The 19,277-nt window shown below is 38.7% G+C and overlaps 3 protein-coding genes across 13 annotated transcripts; 2 read left to right on the top strand and 1 right to left on the bottom strand.

Annotated features, from left to right (window-relative positions):
* Positions 1-65: 65 nt before the first annotated feature.
* LOC133483727 (interactor of HORMAD1 protein 1) lies at positions 66-5,941 on the bottom strand. 7 transcript variants are annotated; one of them, XM_061785327.1, is made up of 8 exons: positions 5,879-5,932; positions 4,502-4,571; positions 4,193-4,319; positions 3,829-3,956; positions 3,656-3,704; positions 3,503-3,587; positions 1,113-1,225; positions 66-1,026 (listed from the first exon to the last, which is right to left on the bottom strand). In XM_061785327.1, exons 2-8 carry the CDS (start codon positions 4,555-4,557, stop codon positions 385-387), a joined length of 1,200 nt encoding a protein of 399 aa, XP_061641311.1. In that variant the 5' UTR covers positions 4,558-4,571; positions 5,879-5,932; the 3' UTR covers positions 66-384. The 7 variants fall into 7 exon arrangements, with proteins under 7 accessions (XP_061641311.1, XP_061641310.1, XP_061641312.1 ...); XM_061785326.1 differs by lacking the exon at positions 5,879-5,932 and adding an exon at positions 4,790-5,001; XM_061785328.1 differs by lacking the exon at positions 5,879-5,932 and adding an exon at positions 4,790-5,001 and having other exon boundaries at positions 4,502-4,565.
* Positions 5,310-12,555, top strand: c9h1orf159 (chromosome 9 C1orf159 homolog). Of its 4 annotated transcripts, none has more exons than XM_061785334.1 (9): positions 5,330-5,500; positions 6,397-6,544; positions 6,625-6,709; positions 7,132-7,227; positions 7,322-7,378; positions 9,684-9,818; positions 10,331-10,356; positions 10,447-10,471; positions 10,583-12,555. In XM_061785334.1, the coding sequence occupies exons 2-9, from the start codon at positions 6,401-6,403 to the stop codon at positions 10,678-10,680; spliced, it is 666 nt and encodes a 221-aa protein (XP_061641318.1). In that variant the 5' UTR covers positions 5,330-5,500; positions 6,397-6,400; the 3' UTR covers positions 10,681-12,555. The 4 variants fall into 4 exon arrangements, with proteins under 4 accessions (XP_061641321.1, XP_061641318.1, XP_061641319.1 ...); XM_061785335.1 differs by having other exon boundaries at positions 6,381-6,544; XM_061785336.1 differs by having other exon boundaries at positions 5,334-5,500; positions 6,464-6,544.
* Positions 12,556-13,795: 1,240 nt separating this feature from the next.
* Positions 13,796-19,189, top strand: LOC133483540 (PPARGC1 and ESRR induced regulator, muscle 1). Of its 2 annotated transcripts, XR_009790141.1 has the most exons (5): positions 13,796-13,900; positions 14,707-17,443; positions 17,517-17,633; positions 18,528-18,636; positions 18,793-19,189. XR_009790141.1 is itself a non-coding variant. In XM_061784910.1 (4 exons), the coding sequence occupies exons 2-4, from the start codon at positions 14,728-14,730 to the stop codon at positions 18,584-18,586; spliced, it is 2,892 nt and encodes a 963-aa protein (XP_061640894.1). In that variant the 5' UTR covers positions 13,796-13,900; positions 14,707-14,727; the 3' UTR covers positions 18,587-19,188. The 2 variants fall into 2 exon arrangements, 1 of the variants encoding a protein (XP_061640894.1); XM_061784910.1 differs by having other exon boundaries at positions 18,528-19,188.
* The last annotated feature ends 88 nt before the right edge of the window (positions 19,190-19,277 follow it).

The following is a 19,277-nucleotide window of genomic DNA, read 5'->3' as shown; positions in this document are numbered from 1 at the left end:
CAATGAATCTGAATGTTAATTATTTTGGAGAAGTGTCAATGATTAACGAAAACCTTTTCTGATATTCAGCACAAACAATACCGGTAATCACCCTTCACTTTTTGAATACACATAAAATATGTGATTGACGCTTTATTTTGAACAGACAAGTCAACAGCACCAATACAGAATAAGTTAAATTCAAATGTGAGCAAAGTAACTAAAGTTGTTACTTGTTTCTTAACAATAGGATATTTATAATAAACTCTATTCATGGTTTTTGGGAAATGTGTCATGTATGCATTTAGTATCAGCCAATACTTCTTATCCGACCAAATAAATAACCATAACCAAATGGCTTTGTTTTGACAAAATAATCAATAATAAACATCGTTGACTCATCTTCTACAAAAACAGCTGCCACAGGGCATCAGGAGGACTGGAGTCACGTAGCACTATCTCTGAGCTGCAATTGACTTTTCTGGGGCTTTCAGAGCCGCTACTCTCTTGAGACCAGCAGCTGAGAGGTGTGATGAAACATCCAGCAGTTTCACTGGATCTGCTCTTTGTGTTCGACTGTACTAAACTCTCTGGACCATGAGCGCTTACTTTACTCAGGCCAGGAGACTGTCTGAGAGGCCTCGAAACATTTCGCTGTTTGCTGCAGTCCATGACAGGTTGACTGTTTTCTTCCACGACAATGTGATTAGATCTGTGTCGGACCAGAGGTCTCCTTCTGTATCTGCTTGTGGGTTTCTTCTTTCTCATTTTAACAGCAATATCCAGATCAGGAACTTGACTGTCTGGTGTACAGGAATTCTGTGCCATTTGGGTCCCTTTGTCCTGTCCTGGTGATGTCTGCATGGCTTTGTCAGTTACTTTAACAGAACAGAGCTTACCTGGGTGCTCTGAAACTAAGGCATTCAGCATCTGCAAGGCCTCCTCAAGCATGCTTTCTTGCTTCGAACTGGCTTCTTCTTGCTCCCGTCTCAGACAATCCACATCACTTCGCATATTTGCGGCAAATTCTGTGCTGCTGTCTCCATTCTGACGGAAATCAAACAAAGACCAATATCAGCTAATGCGACACGTGAATTTACCTTTGCAATGTAAACAAACAACATAGGAGTCACCTTTTGCACCCGCTTCCCCAATTCTGTCATCATCTCTTTCTGGGAGTTCACTGTGTTCAATAACGTTTTAAACTGCTGTGAAATGTCACTCTGCATACTGCTTACATTTTCCACTGAATGGATGAGAAGCATGGTTGAATGAGATGACTAAAACAATTTGATCTTTAAAGTAATGTCAAAGTCAAGAACCATGGAAAAAAAAAAGTCCAGGGGAATGCCGTGTGATCTAAGTTTATCAGTGAGCAAACGGCCCCATCTGCTGGTTTAAGATCTCCCTCCATCAAAATCCTTTTTTTATTTTTATTTATTTATTTATTTATTTATTTTTTACTGCGTTATGCATAACATACGTCAAAATGAGTCTGTGACATGGTTTAAGTTTGACATCTATGTGGTTTTTCGATTGAATGCAAAAGGCAATAAACAGCATAAGTATTGGAAAATGGGTGGACTTGAAATTATTGACAGTGTGACCTAGTTTTGTCAATTAATATTCAAGTACCTACCCACTTTGTGGTTGGTACCCACCCACTCAAATAGGGGTGCAACAATCAATCAATTAATCAACCACTAATCTATTATGAAATTAATTGATAACGATTTCTGGTAATCGATTAATCATTAGATACCTTGTTTAACTTAAAATTGTCCAAATTCTTGGAATTTCAGCCATTCAACAGTAAATATTAATAATTATATTTACTATAATAGTAAAGCAGTGAATATTAATATTTATATATATTATAATAAATCAGAATGGTTATCTTTATGTTTCACCAAAATAAAACATTGGCAAACATCTTTTACTTTGGGAAACAATTATCAAGATTTTTGCCTATTTAATGACATTTTATGGACCAAACCTCATAATCAATTTATGATTGTGCATTTTCTGCATTGTCAATTTGAAATAATGTCCTGTTTTATTATAAAGGTATGGAAATTGAAAGGTTTTTTAGTACGATTTCGATTAATTACAAAAATAAATATATATATATATATATATATATATATATATATATAGTTTCAATTCAAATGAATGGGCGCGTATGATGAGCATAAACATAAACATAAAATATCCCCATCTCTTTTAATTTTCTCCCGCGCCTCTTTTCAGATCGCGTTCCCTATTAGGCGTTCGGCCAACAATCCGATGCTTGGTGAATTGTGCTTCACAATGATAGCAGGGCTGCCAACCCATAGAAATTCACTTGCAGAACAATTATTGCAGTATATTATGTCATAGGATAAAAAAATATTCTGCATACTGTTCAATTGCACAATATAATCCTTGCGCTATAATCGTAATTGTTAATAAATGAATGTCCTTAAATTTTTTTTATTGCATCAATCTTGCAATGGCGGACGCAGTTGCAGCCTGAATCAAAGTATATGAGATTTCGACGTGCCATCGTCAAAAATGGCTATAGATGATGGATTTGATTAATTCTTGATTATGGATTAATTAATTCTATGGATTAATCCGCCTCTACCAAATCTGTTTTCAATCTTGCTTAAAAAAATATTTGTAAAAAGTCTATTAAATCAGATTAATCAGATCTCAAACGTCAATTAAAGTCAGCACTATTTTGCAAACAAACAAATAACATTGCTTATAGAATGAATTGGATAGTCGATGCGTGGACAATAGTTTAGATTTCTATTTTGTGAACGTACTTATATAGATGTCTTCTCTTGCATGCTATTTATAATATATATTTACATTTCTTACAGTCACTAATGCAAGCAAACAGATTTTCTCCTCTCTCTTTTTTTTTAAACAATATATAGTTTTTATTTTAATCAAATTCATTCACAAAATTTGCATTAAGGTGGCCGGAACCAGCGCTGTACTGGCCAGTAATGTCGGACGCTGGATTCCCCCCCCCTATTTCCGAACAATCGGTGTTACGGCCATAAGGAGTCACCGTTCACTGATTTCCGTAACATAATACAGATATTCAGTAATATTTGGCAGCTCTGTGATAGCAAGACATCGAAGGACGCAACTTCGCTATGAATGCTTGGCCGCTCCAAGCTTCTAGACGCTAGCAGACACTGTGATATAGACCAATCAGAGTCAAGCTGTTTCCCCTATTTAAATTGGGGAAGATAAGAGATCCAATCAGAGCAAAGCTTATTTACATGTCGCGTATTAATGAGAAATCCGGCCGTCTCAAAGGCCAGTAGAAAAGACCAGCTATAATAGCCTGAAAAAGGACATTTTGGGCATTTCCAACTCTAATTATCTCATAAACCCAATAAAAGGACATCAAAGATTATAAAAATAAAATTCAGAAAAATTATGAACGGAGACCTTTAACAGCTGTTACATTATACTTTACACACACATTATTTTAACTTTTACTACAACCTCTAATGTAACATACATGTTGAAGACAAATTGCTTAACTTTTGGAGGACGGTTTGGCAAACAGATGTGTTTTCGTCGGTGTTTGCAACGAGTTGCTGTATCTGAAATGTAATGTGTTCAATATTTCACAAAATAAAAATGAGTCAAATAATAGAAATAATTTACTTACTTTGGTTAGGGTTTCGTGAATTTGAAGGCATTCTTTTGCAAACCTATCACTGCATAAAAAAACATTGCAGAGCATGAGGATTTTAAGCACACCACAAGGATGAATTCAAGCAAAGCTATGTGTTTCTAAAGATTTGTTTTCTTTAGCTCAAAGAAACAAAAAGGGGACACTACCTGTCATTTTTTTCTTTTGCTTTTTTCTTTGCCTCCTCAAATGTATCCAAAAGTGTTTGTTTGTTCTTTGTGTCTCCAAACAGGAGAGGCTTGGACTGATAATTGGTTGAAATCTTGGTGTCGCTACACTAAAAAGAAGAAATTTACAGTTCCATTCAATATCAGGTCGTCTGAAAGTTATTTTTCTCACAACAGCCCAAAACTATTTTTTGGGGGGGAACCCTTGTGTGCTGTGGGAAGTGTAAAGTATGTCTATCATTTAATGCTACATTAACAGAGGTATGTTTTATTTTGTGAAAGGACGTGGAACACCTGTGGCCACTAAAAATAAAGAAAGCCTCCTATAGTTACTGAATCATCTTACCTCTTGTGAACTTTGCTGGGAGTTCCTGGATGACAAACTCTTATCCTGAGAAAGACTTTGAGAATGTTCCCGCCAAAATTGGGACCCAAAGAAAAACTGAGAATCTGTAAAGTTGGTGGCTCCATTTCTGTTGATTATACGGTCATATTAAAGAAAATAACTACCCAGTTGTAGAAAACAGTATTGTTTAAAGGACTCTAAAAGGGCGTTTTCCACATACACTGTATGAAATGAATCAAGTTTTTTGATACAAATGACTCAACAAACATCAAGTGGGGAAACTATCTGTTTGTGTTTGCTTATTATCACCTGCATCCTGTTGACTGTGTGTTCAGCAATTCTTTTATGTTCACCGTGTGATTCATTGTTTCGGCTGCTCCTAAGGAGAAAAAGTTGACTTTTTTGTGGGGGGGGGCTATGCTATTCAATAGAACAGCGCTTCAGATAACCATGTTGTTAGCTTTAGCTTAGCAAGCAGTAAATGTTCTGGACACTGTTTACTGCTAATACCATCAAGCATAGTACCTGCTAGTTCAAGTTAGCTTATGTCCCTTACTTACGTATTTGACAGTAAGCTAAAGTGTAAAACAGACTCACAGTCAACATATTTGTGAGGAAAAAGCGAGAAAGATATTTAAAATCGCCCGCCCAAAGAACGTCACAGGGAAGACAAAAGCCAAGGTGCATTCAGGTGCCCTCGAATGGGGGGAAATTATGTGACCATCATCTGCACGGGTGTATGCGCCGATTTTGCAAGTCCTTTGACGCCCTTTTTTATTTTACAGAGTTAATGCATAGAATTAAATACCATGGTGACAATAACATTGTAACATGTAACGCATGGATGGCAAATGTACTCATGCACGCATGGTGACCAAGTGGTTTTCAGATGCACGTCACAATTCGGAGGTTGGGGGTTCCAATCCTGGTTTGTGTCAAACGAGCATATTCACTTTGCTGTTGGGGCGAAAACTAAAATGAGCTCGCCTTGGGAATGGTTTCGTCCCGTGGTTCAGATTTTCCCCACATTTTCACGTTTACTATGAAAGTCCAACCCGGATTTTGACAACCATCATTCTACTACTTTCTGTGTTTAGCTTTTATTGTGAAACTTCCCTACGGATGTTGACAAGCTGATGTAAAGCGAGCAGCAAGGTGCTGCCATTAACGACAGACCGAAACTACAGTGGAGGTGTGTCGAAGACAAATCCGTCAACAACAACCCTCAATCTTCTCGGGCAGATGACATCCGACGTCAACTGAATCACGCCTGGTGTTCGGTCCAGGCGGGATTGTACAGTTTTGCCGGTGAGTGAACTTTTCTTTTCAATTTTTTTTTTTTTTTTTTTTTTTTTTAGCAACCAGCAGCTGCTCGGTTTGTGCTTCGCTGTTATAAATACAATTCACGGGACGTCGATAATGAGAGATGCCTCAGTAATGGAGTTGTTGCCTTTTACTTGCGTTTGCCGACACAGCTCAGCACAGCGATGGCCGGTTGGCACAGGTTAAATAACAAAAATTAGCCCATACGCACACCTTCAGGCTTCAGCTAATAGCCACATATTATTTTACATTCGAGAAATCTCATGGCACACCACCAAACAAAAATGCTGCCTAAAGAACTTTGTATATATAATTAAAAATAAATAAATAAAATCGTCTAATTTTACTCGGAAATGTACTTACAAAGTGTGAAATCTGGGCCTATATAGTTGAACACAAACCTATCATTCTGTTGTATGAATGGCAACAGGTGGATACTCGGGTTTATTGTACCTTCTGCCATCTAGTGGAAGAGCATTCAATCGTTCTGCTTGTCACTTTACGTCACTGACATAGATAGATAGATTTTTTTTCCATAGCTCAATAAAGAGAAATGGGATGAATTCCCGCAGCATCCTGACAATCTCTGGCACGCTAACATGCTGTGAGATCAAAATGATCCAATTCCACTTCATTTGTCTGAACTTTATTATGTATTGTTTACAAATCTAGTGTAATACATGGGGGGGGGGGGGGAGCCAAAGAAAAAGCTCAACACACTTTGTTGAGTTGATGTTCACTGAACTGACTAATATAATTTGAGGAATTGTGTTCAACTGGGTTATTTTTCTGTGGATCCAATGTTGAATTTACAAAAGCAATTGGACTTTTAAGGTCCCACTGCATCTTTACCTTTCATTATCAGTTTGTTTCTCAAATAGATGAATGCGCCAGCCTTGTTTGATTCTTTTTGCCCCACCCACCTCCACCCCACACCTCCTCCCCAAGGGCTCAAACATGGCTCTGTCATTCCTTTTGGTCTTGGCAGCAACAGTGATTCTTATCAGACCAGAGACACCTGTAACCAAGGTAGAAACATTAACCAGTTCAGTGTTCTTTGTTCAGCTTTGGTCAAGTTTCTCACAAGCAAACATGGCGTGCTTTCACAGGCTCTACATCATAACTCACTGGAGTGCTGCAGTGAGAAACTAAAGACGAACAGCTCGTGCTCAAACGACACTCGCTGCGAACCAGGTATCATGTCATGCCAGCCTACCATTTGCAAAAACAGATTAAAGAAAGTATTGATTTAAAAAAAAAAAAAAAACAAAGGGTGCAAGCAACGATAAGATAAGAAGCAATAAAAATGCCAAGCTGATGAATGCACATGCTAAACATGGAATTGTGTGATCATTTGTTTGTTTGTTCAAGCTCTGCACACGTTATCACAACATGAAAGGGGTCCTGGCTCGGCCACCAGTTTTACAGAGTAGACCATAAAGTAGGTCATTTAGCGTTGCTGTGGCGATGACAGTTAACACAACTGCCCTTGTTTGAAGCCAGTGTATCTTCTCAGTATTTATTACATATTCAACATGGATTTTGATGTCAGATGAATACACACTGTTGTGTTAATGGACCTTTGAAGGCAAAATGTCATCATATGATTTCTTTAGGATGCTTCTTCCGTGTCCTTGAGGGCAGCAACACTGTTTGCATATTGTGTGAGCCTGCTGCCGTAGACTCGGAGAACATAACGACCTGCACCTACAGTATGCGATTTTTGAGAAATCATGCAGTTTTTTCTCACAGCAGTAAAAATATGGAATAATGTTTAATTTACTGTACTTGTGTCTTTGCCATTAGACTATACAATGGACAGGAAAAACCATACCACAGTCACAACTGTAATGCCTAAAATTGGTGAGTTCTATTCCTCTACCGTACTGCCATCTATCTCCATGTGCTGTAATGCCATTTGTCTAAATATACTTTAAAATGTTCCAGTGAAGAACAGAATGGCTGATTATAATTCTTAATGAATTATATAAAGGAATATCCCAAATATTATTATTACTACTACTTCTACTTATTTGTAATGTGGTTAAAAAAAAAAAATAAGACTTGTGAACGGATACTACTAAATTGTAATTCTCATCAGGTTATGTTTGCATATCACACATTCACCTTTAGATGGCATCATTTCCCCCTTTTACACTCAATAGTTTTCTCCACCACCGCAAGCATTTTGCATTGCTTTTGAAAAGTAACCAATTCATTGAATTGAATGTTTCATTTTGATGGAGCTCAATAAAATGTGCTTTTTTAAATTATTATTAATATTTATTTTTTTTTAAACCAAGCATGTCATGTCTTAATATTCAATACATGCCAAAAGCCAGTGCTGAGTTTGAGCGTGAGGGACATAGAGTGCCATGAGTCAAACTTTCTATATAAACGCATCCTTGAGGGGCATTGAAGATGACACCTGCATTGATAGCAGCTGGCTGTGTCTATTTTGTGTTAAGTCTGTAATGATACAGTATTAAACCTGAAAATCGCAATACTGTTCAAACACAAACCTGTGTTGAAAAGGTAGAATTGCAACACACCCCTTCCAACTACGAGAATTTGCGCCTCCATTATAGATGCAGCCATATGAGGTGACAGTACTACCAAACATGAATTTGCATATCTGTTGTTGACCAATACTGGCCACTCATGCCAAAGTAGCATCTGCCCCATTTGCACACTGACTGAGGAGTATCTGCAACATTTGCACAATCAACATTGTCCCAGATTATCGCACTACTAGTCACTTTAAACTACATACATTCCTTGAAGTCTCGGCGCCCTTTGCAGAATAGTCATTGCACCGGACTATTGCTATATTAGTCATTCAAAGTGCTCTAAGTGCTAGAGGACTTTGCATCATTTTGCACAATTGTCAAAAAATAAATAAATAAATACATTTGTACCGGGATTACCAGATAACTAGCAACCCTTTATTGCTTAGTGACTGTTTTTGTCAACGTCTTTATGTCTCCAAAGTGTTCTCTGTCAATTGACTGTCTGTCGTCGTACTAGAGCGGCTCCAACTACCGGAGACAAATTCCTTGTGTTTTTTGGACATACTTTGCAAATAAAGATGATTCTGATTCTGAACATATTATTTAATATTTTTTTGAAAAAGCACAAGCCTAAACTGATGATACATTTCTTCAACAAGACTCCTCCAACTGCAAAGCAAAGCAAATTTATATAGCGCATTTCATACACAAGGTAACTCTGTGCTTTCCATGATAAAGCATTTAAAAACAAGCGGGGGAAAAAAACTGCTCGAAAACATTATAAACAAAGCGTGAGAAAAGTACAATTAAAACAGCGTACAGTGCAAGAAATAATCATTTAAAAGTGGAAATGCTTTAATAAGTATGGGGGGGGGGGGGAAGAAGAGTTTTTAACTTGGACTTAAAAACATTCACACTTGGGGCTGACATCACTTCTGTTGGTAACTTATTCCATTTGCGTGTCATGTGGCTACTTTTTCCGGTGATGTTCATCTGAGCAGAGTGAGCAAAACTGTGGCTACCGCTAATACTAGTTCAACTAGGTGAGGAGAGCCAATAGACCTGAAAGTGTGGACCCTCCAAGTTCATTTAGTGTCAAGAGCATTTCGGCTAACCTGTTGAGAACAGAGATAGAAATTGCGTCGCCAACAACACCCTATGTGCTGCAAGTGCTTCGAAAAACATCCCCAAGTCACGGGCAGCATGTCGAACATGTGAATGCACCATTAAAGACACAGTTCTGAAATTGATTTAAGTCGAGCATGAAAGAAAACACATGGACGGTCTTCTCGGACAAGTTGTGCGTGATATTTTTTTGAAAGAAAATCAAAAAATTATGAATAAAAATATATGTCTAAAAATACGTACCCAGAGAGTCGCATTTTTCTCCAATGTTTTTTTTCCCAATTTCTTTCCCCAGGTTTTTGTTTTTTCCCCATTTTTGAGGGAGAACCAACCCATAAAACACTTATTGGTGGTTTATCCCCACCCATTCAAGAATTTTTGATACGAATCGAATCTTTACTTTGGTGTATCGTAGGAGCCCTATACTTATGTTTGAAAGAAGACCAAGTTATTTTTCTTCAGGCAACAAGTTGTATTTTGAGAATTGGCTGCAACCCGTTGATTGTGCATTCGTGTGCCATGTCTGTGAGCAGGCGGTGCAGGCGTGGCCGCCTCGCTTCTTCTTGGAACGCTGTTGATCAGCCTATTTTTGATCCTCTCTGTCGCCTCCTTCTTCTACCTCAAACGCTCCCATCGACTCCCAAATATCTTCTACCGCCGCAACAAGGGTAAGCCCATTACCAGTTCCTCAGTCGCATTCCGCACGCTTAGCATCCCAATTTCTCAATGGCTTCATAATCACTCACTGCCCCTGTTTGTCTTTGTTTTGAGATGAATGAGCTGTCATTTTTGCCAACCATATAAAAAAAATACCATCATACAGTGGCCATGCGATCGTTGAAATATCGGAGACGAAAGCCATCTACGATACACCACGAGCTTTATGTAAATGAAGAATTGAAAACTTGTTTTAATATAAAGTCATCTTTCAATCAAGCATACAAAAAAAGTTAATATAATACACTTGAGTGTGATATAAAGCTGTACCGTATATATAACATCACAACATTGATCATTTGTCCCATCCCTATTTAAACTTATCTGAACATACTTGAACTTACGGAAACACACTTTGTAAACTGCATTCATATCCATTTGTATGAGAATTTCAACGTGTATTTTTGTAATAATGTAAAAGCAGAAGAACGAATCAATGAGTCAATTTTATTTCCTCTTACAGCCTTTATATTCCAACCAAGTGAGACGGTAAGTCGGCTTTGTTTATGACGCAATTTGAGTCATACACACACACAAACGGTTTGAATGTGTAACAGTGGCAACATTCTATTCTTCTAGGCTGTCATGATTCCTTCTTCTACAGGTAACCTACCCATTCACTCAACAGTGTTGCCAAACAGGTTATACTGTATTGAACAAAGGCATTGAAGCCTAGTTGCAAATACTTTGTGATTGCTATTTTTTGGTTTTGAAGCGAGAAAACAAAGATACGTTCGACGGGAGCGTCCCTCCGCGACATCCAGTGGTGCCATCATACCCACCGCCTCCACCACGAGGGTCCACAACGTGTAGGAGGAAAGAGCCAAGGAACCATGTGAGAGTTTACCATTGAAAGACATGTTTTGACTTCTTGGAGGCCAAATTTGAACTGCAGCTGTTTTTATTCCATGTCACCTCATGACGAAATAGTGTCCACCGTCACACTCCCTCTGTGAAATACGACGGGTACAAAATTTAGTAATGTCATTAATCAGCTTGTATTCTAACTCAATGATGCTATTTTTTTTTTTTTTGTCACTTGAACTTGACCTTTTTACTCGTTAACGAGCTCATCTGAAGTAATTGCGTTAATGCTGCACTGACACATGTGTATGGGCTAATATTTAAGTAACGCCTTTTGTTTTTGTAGAGGCAGTATTTGTATGTCTGGAAAAATATATTGCAGTAGCCGAGAAGCAAGACATCGGTATCATTCCGAAAACAGCTTCCATCTCAATCCCCATCATTATCTCGGTAGCATTGGTAACGATCGCAACACCGAGGTGTGCGCTTTCACGTGACACACATGAGGCGTCCCCCTCGACACACACACACTTAAAAACCACGTGACGGATCGGATGTGTGTATTCATCATTTTGAGGCTCATGTGCAGCGAGCCAGTGTCCTAATTGGCTGATTGTGACAAACCATCATCATCAGAACAACCCAGTCACATCTGGGCTGCTCTTTAGTTGTGTGTGTTTTTATACTTTATAGTTTGCATTTCTCTACTGTACTTTATCTATGACCGTATGTGACTTTTTTTTTTTCTATTTATTATTTGTATCCTATCAGCCAAAATGAATGTATTTTCCTTGTACAAGCCACACAATACAGTTAGGTGCGTATGTACAGTGTAGCACAAAATGATTCTTTCCACGGTTAAATTAAAACTAAGGGTATTTTTCAGCTGGAAATGACACAAGGTGACAAAACACTGTAAGATGATATGCAAAGAATATATTTCTTATAGATTTTAAGAAATAGTTCCATGTTCCAAATAATTCATACCCTTTCAATACATGTATAGCCAGCATTCTTAATTTACAGTAAATCGAAATATAATATATATAATATAGTCTTTTAAAATGGTGCAAAAATAAGGGATATTATTTTAGGAATGTAAACAAATTATTTTACATTAACATCTATAACGCAACTTCTTACAGTGTTTTGCCAATTTCTTGTCATTCCTATTCTGAAGATCCGCATTCAACAAAGAAACAAAAATAGCCAAGTGCAAATTAGGCCAAGATATGAATTATTTTGAGCTGAACTGTACGTACTTAAAAATGCTTCATTTTCAAAGAAGAAATTACGTTAACTTATGGAATTCTCTGTCACCCTAAATAGAAAAACATCCCCAATTGAAATGAAGATAACTTTAAATGTAGAATAACAAGATCTTGGTGCACTTTATAAGCAAATATCAGGCTTTTTTACTGAGATGCTTGAGGAGAAGATGTTGCTCACTTTATAGTGAAATTTTATCGACCAGCAGAAAATACTCCTCGATATTAAATACAGCAGTACATACAGTACTTCTTTGCCAAACGTCGAACAAATTGAATGTGATGATGCCTGTGCCATGAAGAGCTTTAAACGTTGTATTCATATTTCACACATATTCCAGTGGCCTTTTACTGTATGCACCACTTTCAAAATAAGGCTGCCATCCAAGTTTTATTTGCGACATACTTTATATTTTGATTACACTTGAGATTTGAACGAGCACGTGCGGCGCAAGCAGAAGTATCTCTTTCTAAACAAGAAGTGATCATGTTGCCTCGTGTGTTTGATATTTGTCAGCGCAATACATGCACACATTCTTTTATACAAACTATTGTTTTGTAACTGTGTACTTGTGACGTGATGAATGTTTGCGGGAATAAAGCACCTTTAAGTAAGCGTCGTCTTTGTCTAACTGCTTGTTTATTCTAGTTTAGTGCTGGTTCAGAGATAAGTATGCAATTTTTCCTCTTTTATTTTTTATTTTATTTTTTTTTATTTATTTATTTTTTTGTTTAATTCTCCCACTGTTTCTAATTGACTTGAGAGAGTTGTGCAAATATCAGTAGTCAAATTTTACTAATGCGTGTCACCTAGTCAATACGAATGCACAAAGGTAATCCTTGCACGGTCAATATTGTCATTAGTGATGACATCAATGTGTGTGAATTATCCTATTCCAATGAGAACTTTAGTAAGGATTTATACAAAAAAATTGTTTTATGAGTTACTTGGAAAAAAAAAAAAAAAAGCCTTTTTCTCTATTTTGAGTAAAACTACCAAGGACCATCTGGTTCACACAGAAAAGAAAAAAAGATGTCAAATTAAGAGCATGTATTTACTTGGGGAAGAAAAAAAAAACTGTCCTTATGAGGAAAAGAGTAATTTTTACAAACAAATGTGAAAATGCCAATATATTTTTAAACCCTTTTTGGGAGAGACGGACAAATGTTTGCACAATTGCAATAGTTTTCATACTGATTATGCTGTTGATGTGACAAAAACATGGACTAATTCATTGTTGTTGCTTCAAATAAGATAACCTTCATTAGTCCCGCAATGGGGAAAATGTACAATGAACTGTTTATTCTTGTAATATTAAGACTTTTTCTCTCAAATTTAGGAGTTGAATGTATTCTCCGATTGCTGCGGGATTTGCGCATCCTAAAAAAAAAAAAAAACTAATTGCAAACGTTTTTGGAAATTAGTCCAGTTCAAACAGTGGAATTTTTACAGGTGTTTTTTTAAAGTAGTTGATGCAATATGTATTCCAAATATTGACTTTACATGTTTAACACTTTTGTTAAAATGTAGAGATGAAAAACCTAAATGAAAACAGGCTACGTTGAATGATTTTTCAAAGTTAAAAAATGAGTTATGTACATAAAAAAATATATTGAAAGTATGTCATCTTTTTGATATCTTTGGCCTAGTACTGTATTATGTTGCTGCAAATGCCATTTCAGGGCACAACAGTTTTTTGTCTTTGATTTGAACCATCATGTAAATCATAAAGTATATTATTGCTACTCAATGTCAAATGATTGAGGGTTACTGAAATGTCACACCTCTAGTTGTAGAGGGCAGAACATGTTCACCAGCAACAGCTCCATGTGACTGAACGTAGTCTATTTATAAAGAGCGGTACAGTGCGCCAGGCTGACATTATGTGAGGTCGACACACAACAGGACATTTTCCTGCAGGAGACTTCAGACTGCAACGTTTGTCCTCGTCTTCTTGCAGGTATGCAGACTCATCTCGTGTTGGTGAATTCGATTGGGCAGAGTCAGACAAATATAAATGACTAACATAGGAAGCTGTTAATGCAAATTAACTAAAGGTGTGCCTTTTAGAATAAAATAAGTCACTAGTTAATTCCTTAGACATGCTGAAAGTACAGTGCTCATAAATTACTAATAAATGAACATTTAAATCTACCAAACTTATTGACCTCGCTTAAGCATGGTTGTGAGGTGTTTGGTGGTCTGCTAGGGGGGGCTCGGTCTCCATTTATCATATACACTCGGCCTTAATATGTACACTTTCATTATAAAGAATGATGAAAAAAGCTCCATTAACTAAACGGTCTAAAAGGTTTTGACTTATATTTATCATTCTGGTCCATGCAGCGCTGCGAAAGGTACCTAATATTTTGTCCCTGTTGTCCAACTAAATATGCCAATCAAAATATTGGAAAGTAGGATGCTGTGCCGTTCTACATCAGCGCAAACAAAAGTTAGCACTATAGTGTGTGTAAAAGAGGAATTCTTTAATACAGCGCTCGATTTCATTAAATTGTGCAGGTGAACTTAATGTTGTGACCGGAATAAGCTCCATATTTGCACTCTATAAGAAGCCCTGAATACTTACTTAATACAATATAGGGTCTATATGACACTATATGATGTACACTATACTACTACTAGTTCACTATATTTAGCACAAACATGTTGCTGCCTAGACAGTACAAAGCGATCAAGGATACAAGAGGACAAAAGGCAACATAAACACTTGCAAACTGACCTTCGTGTTGCCATTTCTGCTCCCAGGAAAGCATGTGAGGTGTGAGAATGGATGACTTGGATCACAGCATGCACATTGCAGAGGAGGACTGGTCTAGCTTCTACCAGGAGAGCGAGGAGTGCTGTGTGCCGCAACCGCTGCTTGCCTGCCCTGAGGGCCTCTGCCGGCTGGACTCCTCGGTTTCAGCCACCCAGTCCCTGCAGAGCTTGGATGAAAATATTACAACTTGTGTTAGAGTGGAGGTCATTCAGGGTGTTGCAGGAGGACGTGAAGAGGATACAGCTGAAGATGATAAGGGTCAAATATGTAATTATATAGGAATCCCTCTTCTCAGAAAAGAGGTGAAGGGAGAAGAATGCATCCCTGAGGAGACCAAAGAAAGCATCATACAAACACTGGAGGCTGTTGTTAAAGACGTTGCTCGATCACTGCCAACAGAGCGGGAAACAGACGTGAGACGTCAGGGTGAGGTTACCAACAGAGTTCCTCCGAGAGAGGAGAAAGAGCGCTGGTTCGTCACGCTGTCGCTGAACGACAGTCCACTGCGGCGCCGGGCCTGCGCAACTCCAAGGAAAAAAAAAACTAAACAAAAAAACACACCTCAACATGATAAAAGTGAAGTGAGTAAACATATGAATGCAATACCAAGTCAAAACATGAGTAACGAGAAGGCAGGGCAGAAAGGGCCTTGTGATGTAGTGCAAAACATTAGTGAGGGAACCATGCGTGATGGTGATATGGTACAAAACCTTAGAGAACGATCCCTTCATAGTGGACAAGATATAAAGGAAAACTACAAAGAAAGAACAATGCAGGACGACGATTTAAGGCAGGACAACCAAGAAGGAACCCTGCATGATGATATTGTGCAAAACGATGGCGAAGGAACCCCGTACGATAGTGATGTATTGACAAACCGTAGAGAGGGAACCCTACATGATGGTGCAATGATGCAGAACAATAGTAGAGAAGGACCATTGCATGGTGATGATACTGTACATAGCGATAGAAGGGGAATCCTTCAAAACTTTACAGAAGTAACCATGCATGATGAAGATGTGCAAAACAATAGAGAAGGAACCGTTTATCAAGATCATACCGCGCAAGAAGACAATGTAGAAGGAACCCTGCGTGGTGATATACTGCAAAACAACAGAGAAGGAACCTTAAATGAAATCATTCATTTTGAAAGAGTGGACTCAGATGAGTTTGAGGACAGTGTTGAGTTCTTCGCCCTTCACAGTTCTGGTTCTGAAATATATCTCTCGGCTGCTGAATCAGTGGATCAGGATCTCTTCGAGGAGGATTCAGTTGAAAACCAGCCAACAGAGTGCCCAACCTATTCCTCATCATCATCATTATTGTACAGCTGTAATCCAATTCAGAGTTCTGAGAGCCTGCAAGGCAGAGATCCCCATGCAGCAGTCAGTAACTGTGACAGTTCTGGTGACCAAGCTCATGTTGAGCCCACATGGGCCTTTCCATTGATTGGCCAAAGAGGTGACACACCTCCAACTAAGAGCTCCAGCCAGGCTAAAGCGGATCAGCCCGAAGTCAGAACAGAACAGAACCTTAGACCGTGTAGTGGCGATGGTCATCGTTCCGTTCCCGATGTCATCGTCACCCCTGTGGCCGACGGCCCTGAAGCGTACGTCCAAGCCGCGGGCCACACGCCGTGCGTCTACGCCATCTCGGCCTTCTGGGATGAAATGGAAAAGTTAACCATAAATGACCTTTTACAGCTGAGGATGGCAAAAAGCCCGCCTCCCACGGAGATGTCACAAAGCAGCTCTCTAGTGGACCCCGAGGAGCATCATTTGACGGACGGAGGCCTAACGGATGTGTCCGACGCTGCCGACTCGGACTATTTCACACAGCCGGATGACTCCAAGCCTGACCGATCCAGCTGGGATTTCTCTGCGTGCGACTTTGAAGACGACTATTGGCAATATTTGGGCGTTAGCAGGAACACCAGTCCTGATCAGAGCTGCAAAAGCCAGCAGGAGGAGAAAGATGAGGAAGGGGGAACAAGTTGTCAGACCCCAGTACCAGTCGAGGAACCCGCAAGACAAAACCTAATCCCCAGACGGATGAAGAAAAACAAAAGTGTGCAAAATGTACGAGCTATCAACACAGAGGATTTATCGTTACAGTCACTTTTACACAGTGATGAGAAGAAGTCCAAGTGGGGAATCATGAATTTAAAAGAAGGAGGCCGTGTGGGATCGACAATAGCAGCACCTGTCCAAGGAGATGGTCTGGAATCTTTCTCAGAATCCTTCATCACACGAGGAACGGCACACAATAATGTCATTTGCGTATATGATCCCGAAGGCATCTCATTAGCTCCAGTTTGTGAGGATATGTTTTGTACATGTGAGCAAAAGATGTTCTTACCAACCCAGAGCCACAAGTGGAAACCCATCCCAATCTTCTCCTGCTCCCATCCGACCATCAGAGAACTCACCCTCCCCAAATGGAATTACCCATTTTTAAGTGCAGACTTCCTGGAAGAGCACGCCATTTCCCCTGTCCAAATTGTCTCGCACGCTCTCCAGGTCGCTAAAAATCCAAGTGGGAAGAGTTTACTGTCATTCGGGAAAGTCTGCTTCCAAGACAAAGGCAGCAACTGGTGCAGAAGGTCTGATGGGTGGGTGTTCCCCGCCCACAGTGAGGAGGGCGATATCGTTGTTCCCACAGTGGGAGGAGTTTCGCCTCAGGCACCTGAGCAGCAAAGGATTGTGGGAACAATACTGAGACCAGGTAATCGTGGCAGTCCGAATGGGGAAAGTGAAAATAGCAAAGCAACATTATGAATAATGAATGTTTCCTGTAGTGCGAGAGGGCGTCTCGTCTGCGCTGCAGCAGTCTGACATGTGTTTGGTTTGCATCGCATTTGCCTCTTGGGTACTGATGTCATCAGATCCAGAGTCTGCTGATGCCTGGAAAGCAGGTGGGAAACGTTTACTTTTTCTTTTTTTTTTTTTTTTTTTTTGAAGTGGAGTGGACACTCACCGGACACTTCATTAGGTACACCTGCTGAATCTAAAGAGAACTTAATCAAACCATATGCCTTGACAAAGATACTGTTATATTGCTGTTTTAACCTGAAATGTGTATTAGTCCAAAATATTGAAATTGGCTCTTAGTATGATGCAGTGCAGTTGTACACCACTGCAAACTACAATCACAATAATTAACATTGAATTAGAACCTCAAAACTGATCATCACACTATACAGTACGAATACATTGTAGGGGATGTTATTATTAGATTGTGCTTTATAAATTTATTACATACTAGATCATCAAGCCAGTTTTTAGACAAACAATCCACATAAATAAAATGCAGTTACTAAGTGATGTTTTTTTTTTTCCCGGGGAAAAAAAGACATATCTGGCACTGTGTGAAAAATTAATTGCCCCCTTTATAAAATCATAACTGCGATTAAACAGTTTTTTGGGGGGGTGGAGGGGGCTTGATTGATATGCATAATGCCATGATTCAAAGAAATAAAAAAACAAAAGAAACAAAGTGATTGAAATCAGTTGTTGCTGCCACACGTGGCAAAACCCGTTATTAGGTTCCGAGGGCAATCTTTCACTTTGGGCCAGATATGTTTGGATTTTTTCCCCCCCAATTAGAAAATGCATTTTCTATTTACTTTGGTTGTCTTTGTGTGATATTAAAATTGTTTCGATGTACACTTTATATGTTTAATATACCAAAAAAAAATCAAATTAAATTTAAAAATCAGAAAGGAGACGGATACTTTTTCAGGCCACTACACTGTGTATCACATATCGACATTACAACAATATAATAAAATGTGCAATATCCTTTGCAGCTCTGCTTGCAAACGTGAGCGCACTCTCAGCAATCCAGTATCTGCGACAGATGAAGTGAAGATGAAGAATCCTCAACACAAGATGTCATTTCCAGTCAGTTGCACACGGGTCCGTTCATAAACTATATCTATTCTACTTAAATGTACAATCAAAATAGTGCGACAGCTTTTCAAAGTTGAGAGCAGCTTGAAGCTAGATGGGTAATCTTATTCCCATGTTATTAAGCAAAAGAATTATATCAAGTGACGATTATTTTTTTTTTAGGTTTGCAACATGAATGGCAGAGTAAGTAAAACAAAAAAAAATGGTTGTGTTGTTTCATGTGATGAAACAAAGTTTAGACTGCAATTTGCACAATTACACCCATTAGGCAAAAAAGATGTCAATACCTCGATACCAATATATTAAGTATCTGTAGCCAAGCTTACTGTAGCTGTGCCAGCAGATTGTACGGTTTCACGCCAAGCAGGGTGGCTTTATAGATGACGGACTGAACGATGGAAGCCTGAAAGTGTGAAAGATATTGGTATACATGTATTTTTTTTTTTTTTTAAATAAAAGGGAACAAATGTAATGTCTGTTTGTATTAAATATTGTGATAACTTACCTTGAAATTGAAAAGGCACACACAGCATGTTTAAACAGTACTTTTCCAACGGTACATCCTTTTTTTCCCCCATTTTCTACCGCTTAATGCTGTTCGGGGTCATGAGAGGAATTGAGCCTATCCTAGCTGACTTTTGTCAAGA

This window comes from Phyllopteryx taeniolatus, chromosome 9 (assembly GCF_024500385.1).
Source record: "Phyllopteryx taeniolatus isolate TA_2022b chromosome 9, UOR_Ptae_1.2, whole genome shotgun sequence".
Classification (NCBI taxonomy): domain Eukaryota; kingdom Metazoa; phylum Chordata; class Actinopteri; order Syngnathiformes; family Syngnathidae; genus Phyllopteryx; species Phyllopteryx taeniolatus.
This window is presented reverse-complemented; position numbering and strand designations above follow the sequence as displayed.

Bases quoted from the DNA above. Each gene is read 5' to 3' on its own strand.
- LOC133483727 (XM_061785327.1), bottom strand. From the start codon at position 4,557: ATGAATCACACGGTGAACATAAAAGAATTGCTGAACACACAGTCAACA. The intron at 3,957-4,192 runs GTAAGATGATTC...TCTTCTTTTTAG, and splicing joins CCCAGCAAAGTTCACAAGAG to TGTAGCGACACCAAGATTTC. The intron at 1,027-1,112 runs GTGACTCCTATG...GATTTCCGTCAG, and splicing joins TGGGGAAGCGGGTGCAAAAG to AATGGAGACAGCAGCACAGA.
- c9h1orf159 (XM_061785334.1), top strand. From the start codon at position 6,401: ATGCGCCAGCCTTGTTTGATTCTTTTTGCCCCACCCACCTCCACCCCA. The intron at 6,545-6,624 runs GTAGAAACATTA...GTGCTTTCACAG, and splicing joins CAGAGACACCTGTAACCAAG to GCTCTACATCATAACTCACT. The intron at 7,379-9,683 runs GTGAGTTCTATT...GTCTGTGAGCAG, and splicing joins AACTGTAATGCCTAAAATTG to GCGGTGCAGGCGTGGCCGCC.
- LOC133483540 (XM_061784910.1), top strand. From the start codon at position 14,728: ATGGATGACTTGGATCACAGCATGCACATTGCAGAGGAGGACTGGTCT. The intron at 17,444-17,516 runs GTAATCGTGGCA...TGTTTCCTGTAG, and splicing joins GGGAACAATACTGAGACCAG to TGCGAGAGGGCGTCTCGTCT. The intron at 17,634-18,527 runs GTGGGAAACGTT...TATCCTTTGCAG, and splicing joins TGCTGATGCCTGGAAAGCAG to CTCTGCTTGCAAACGTGAGC.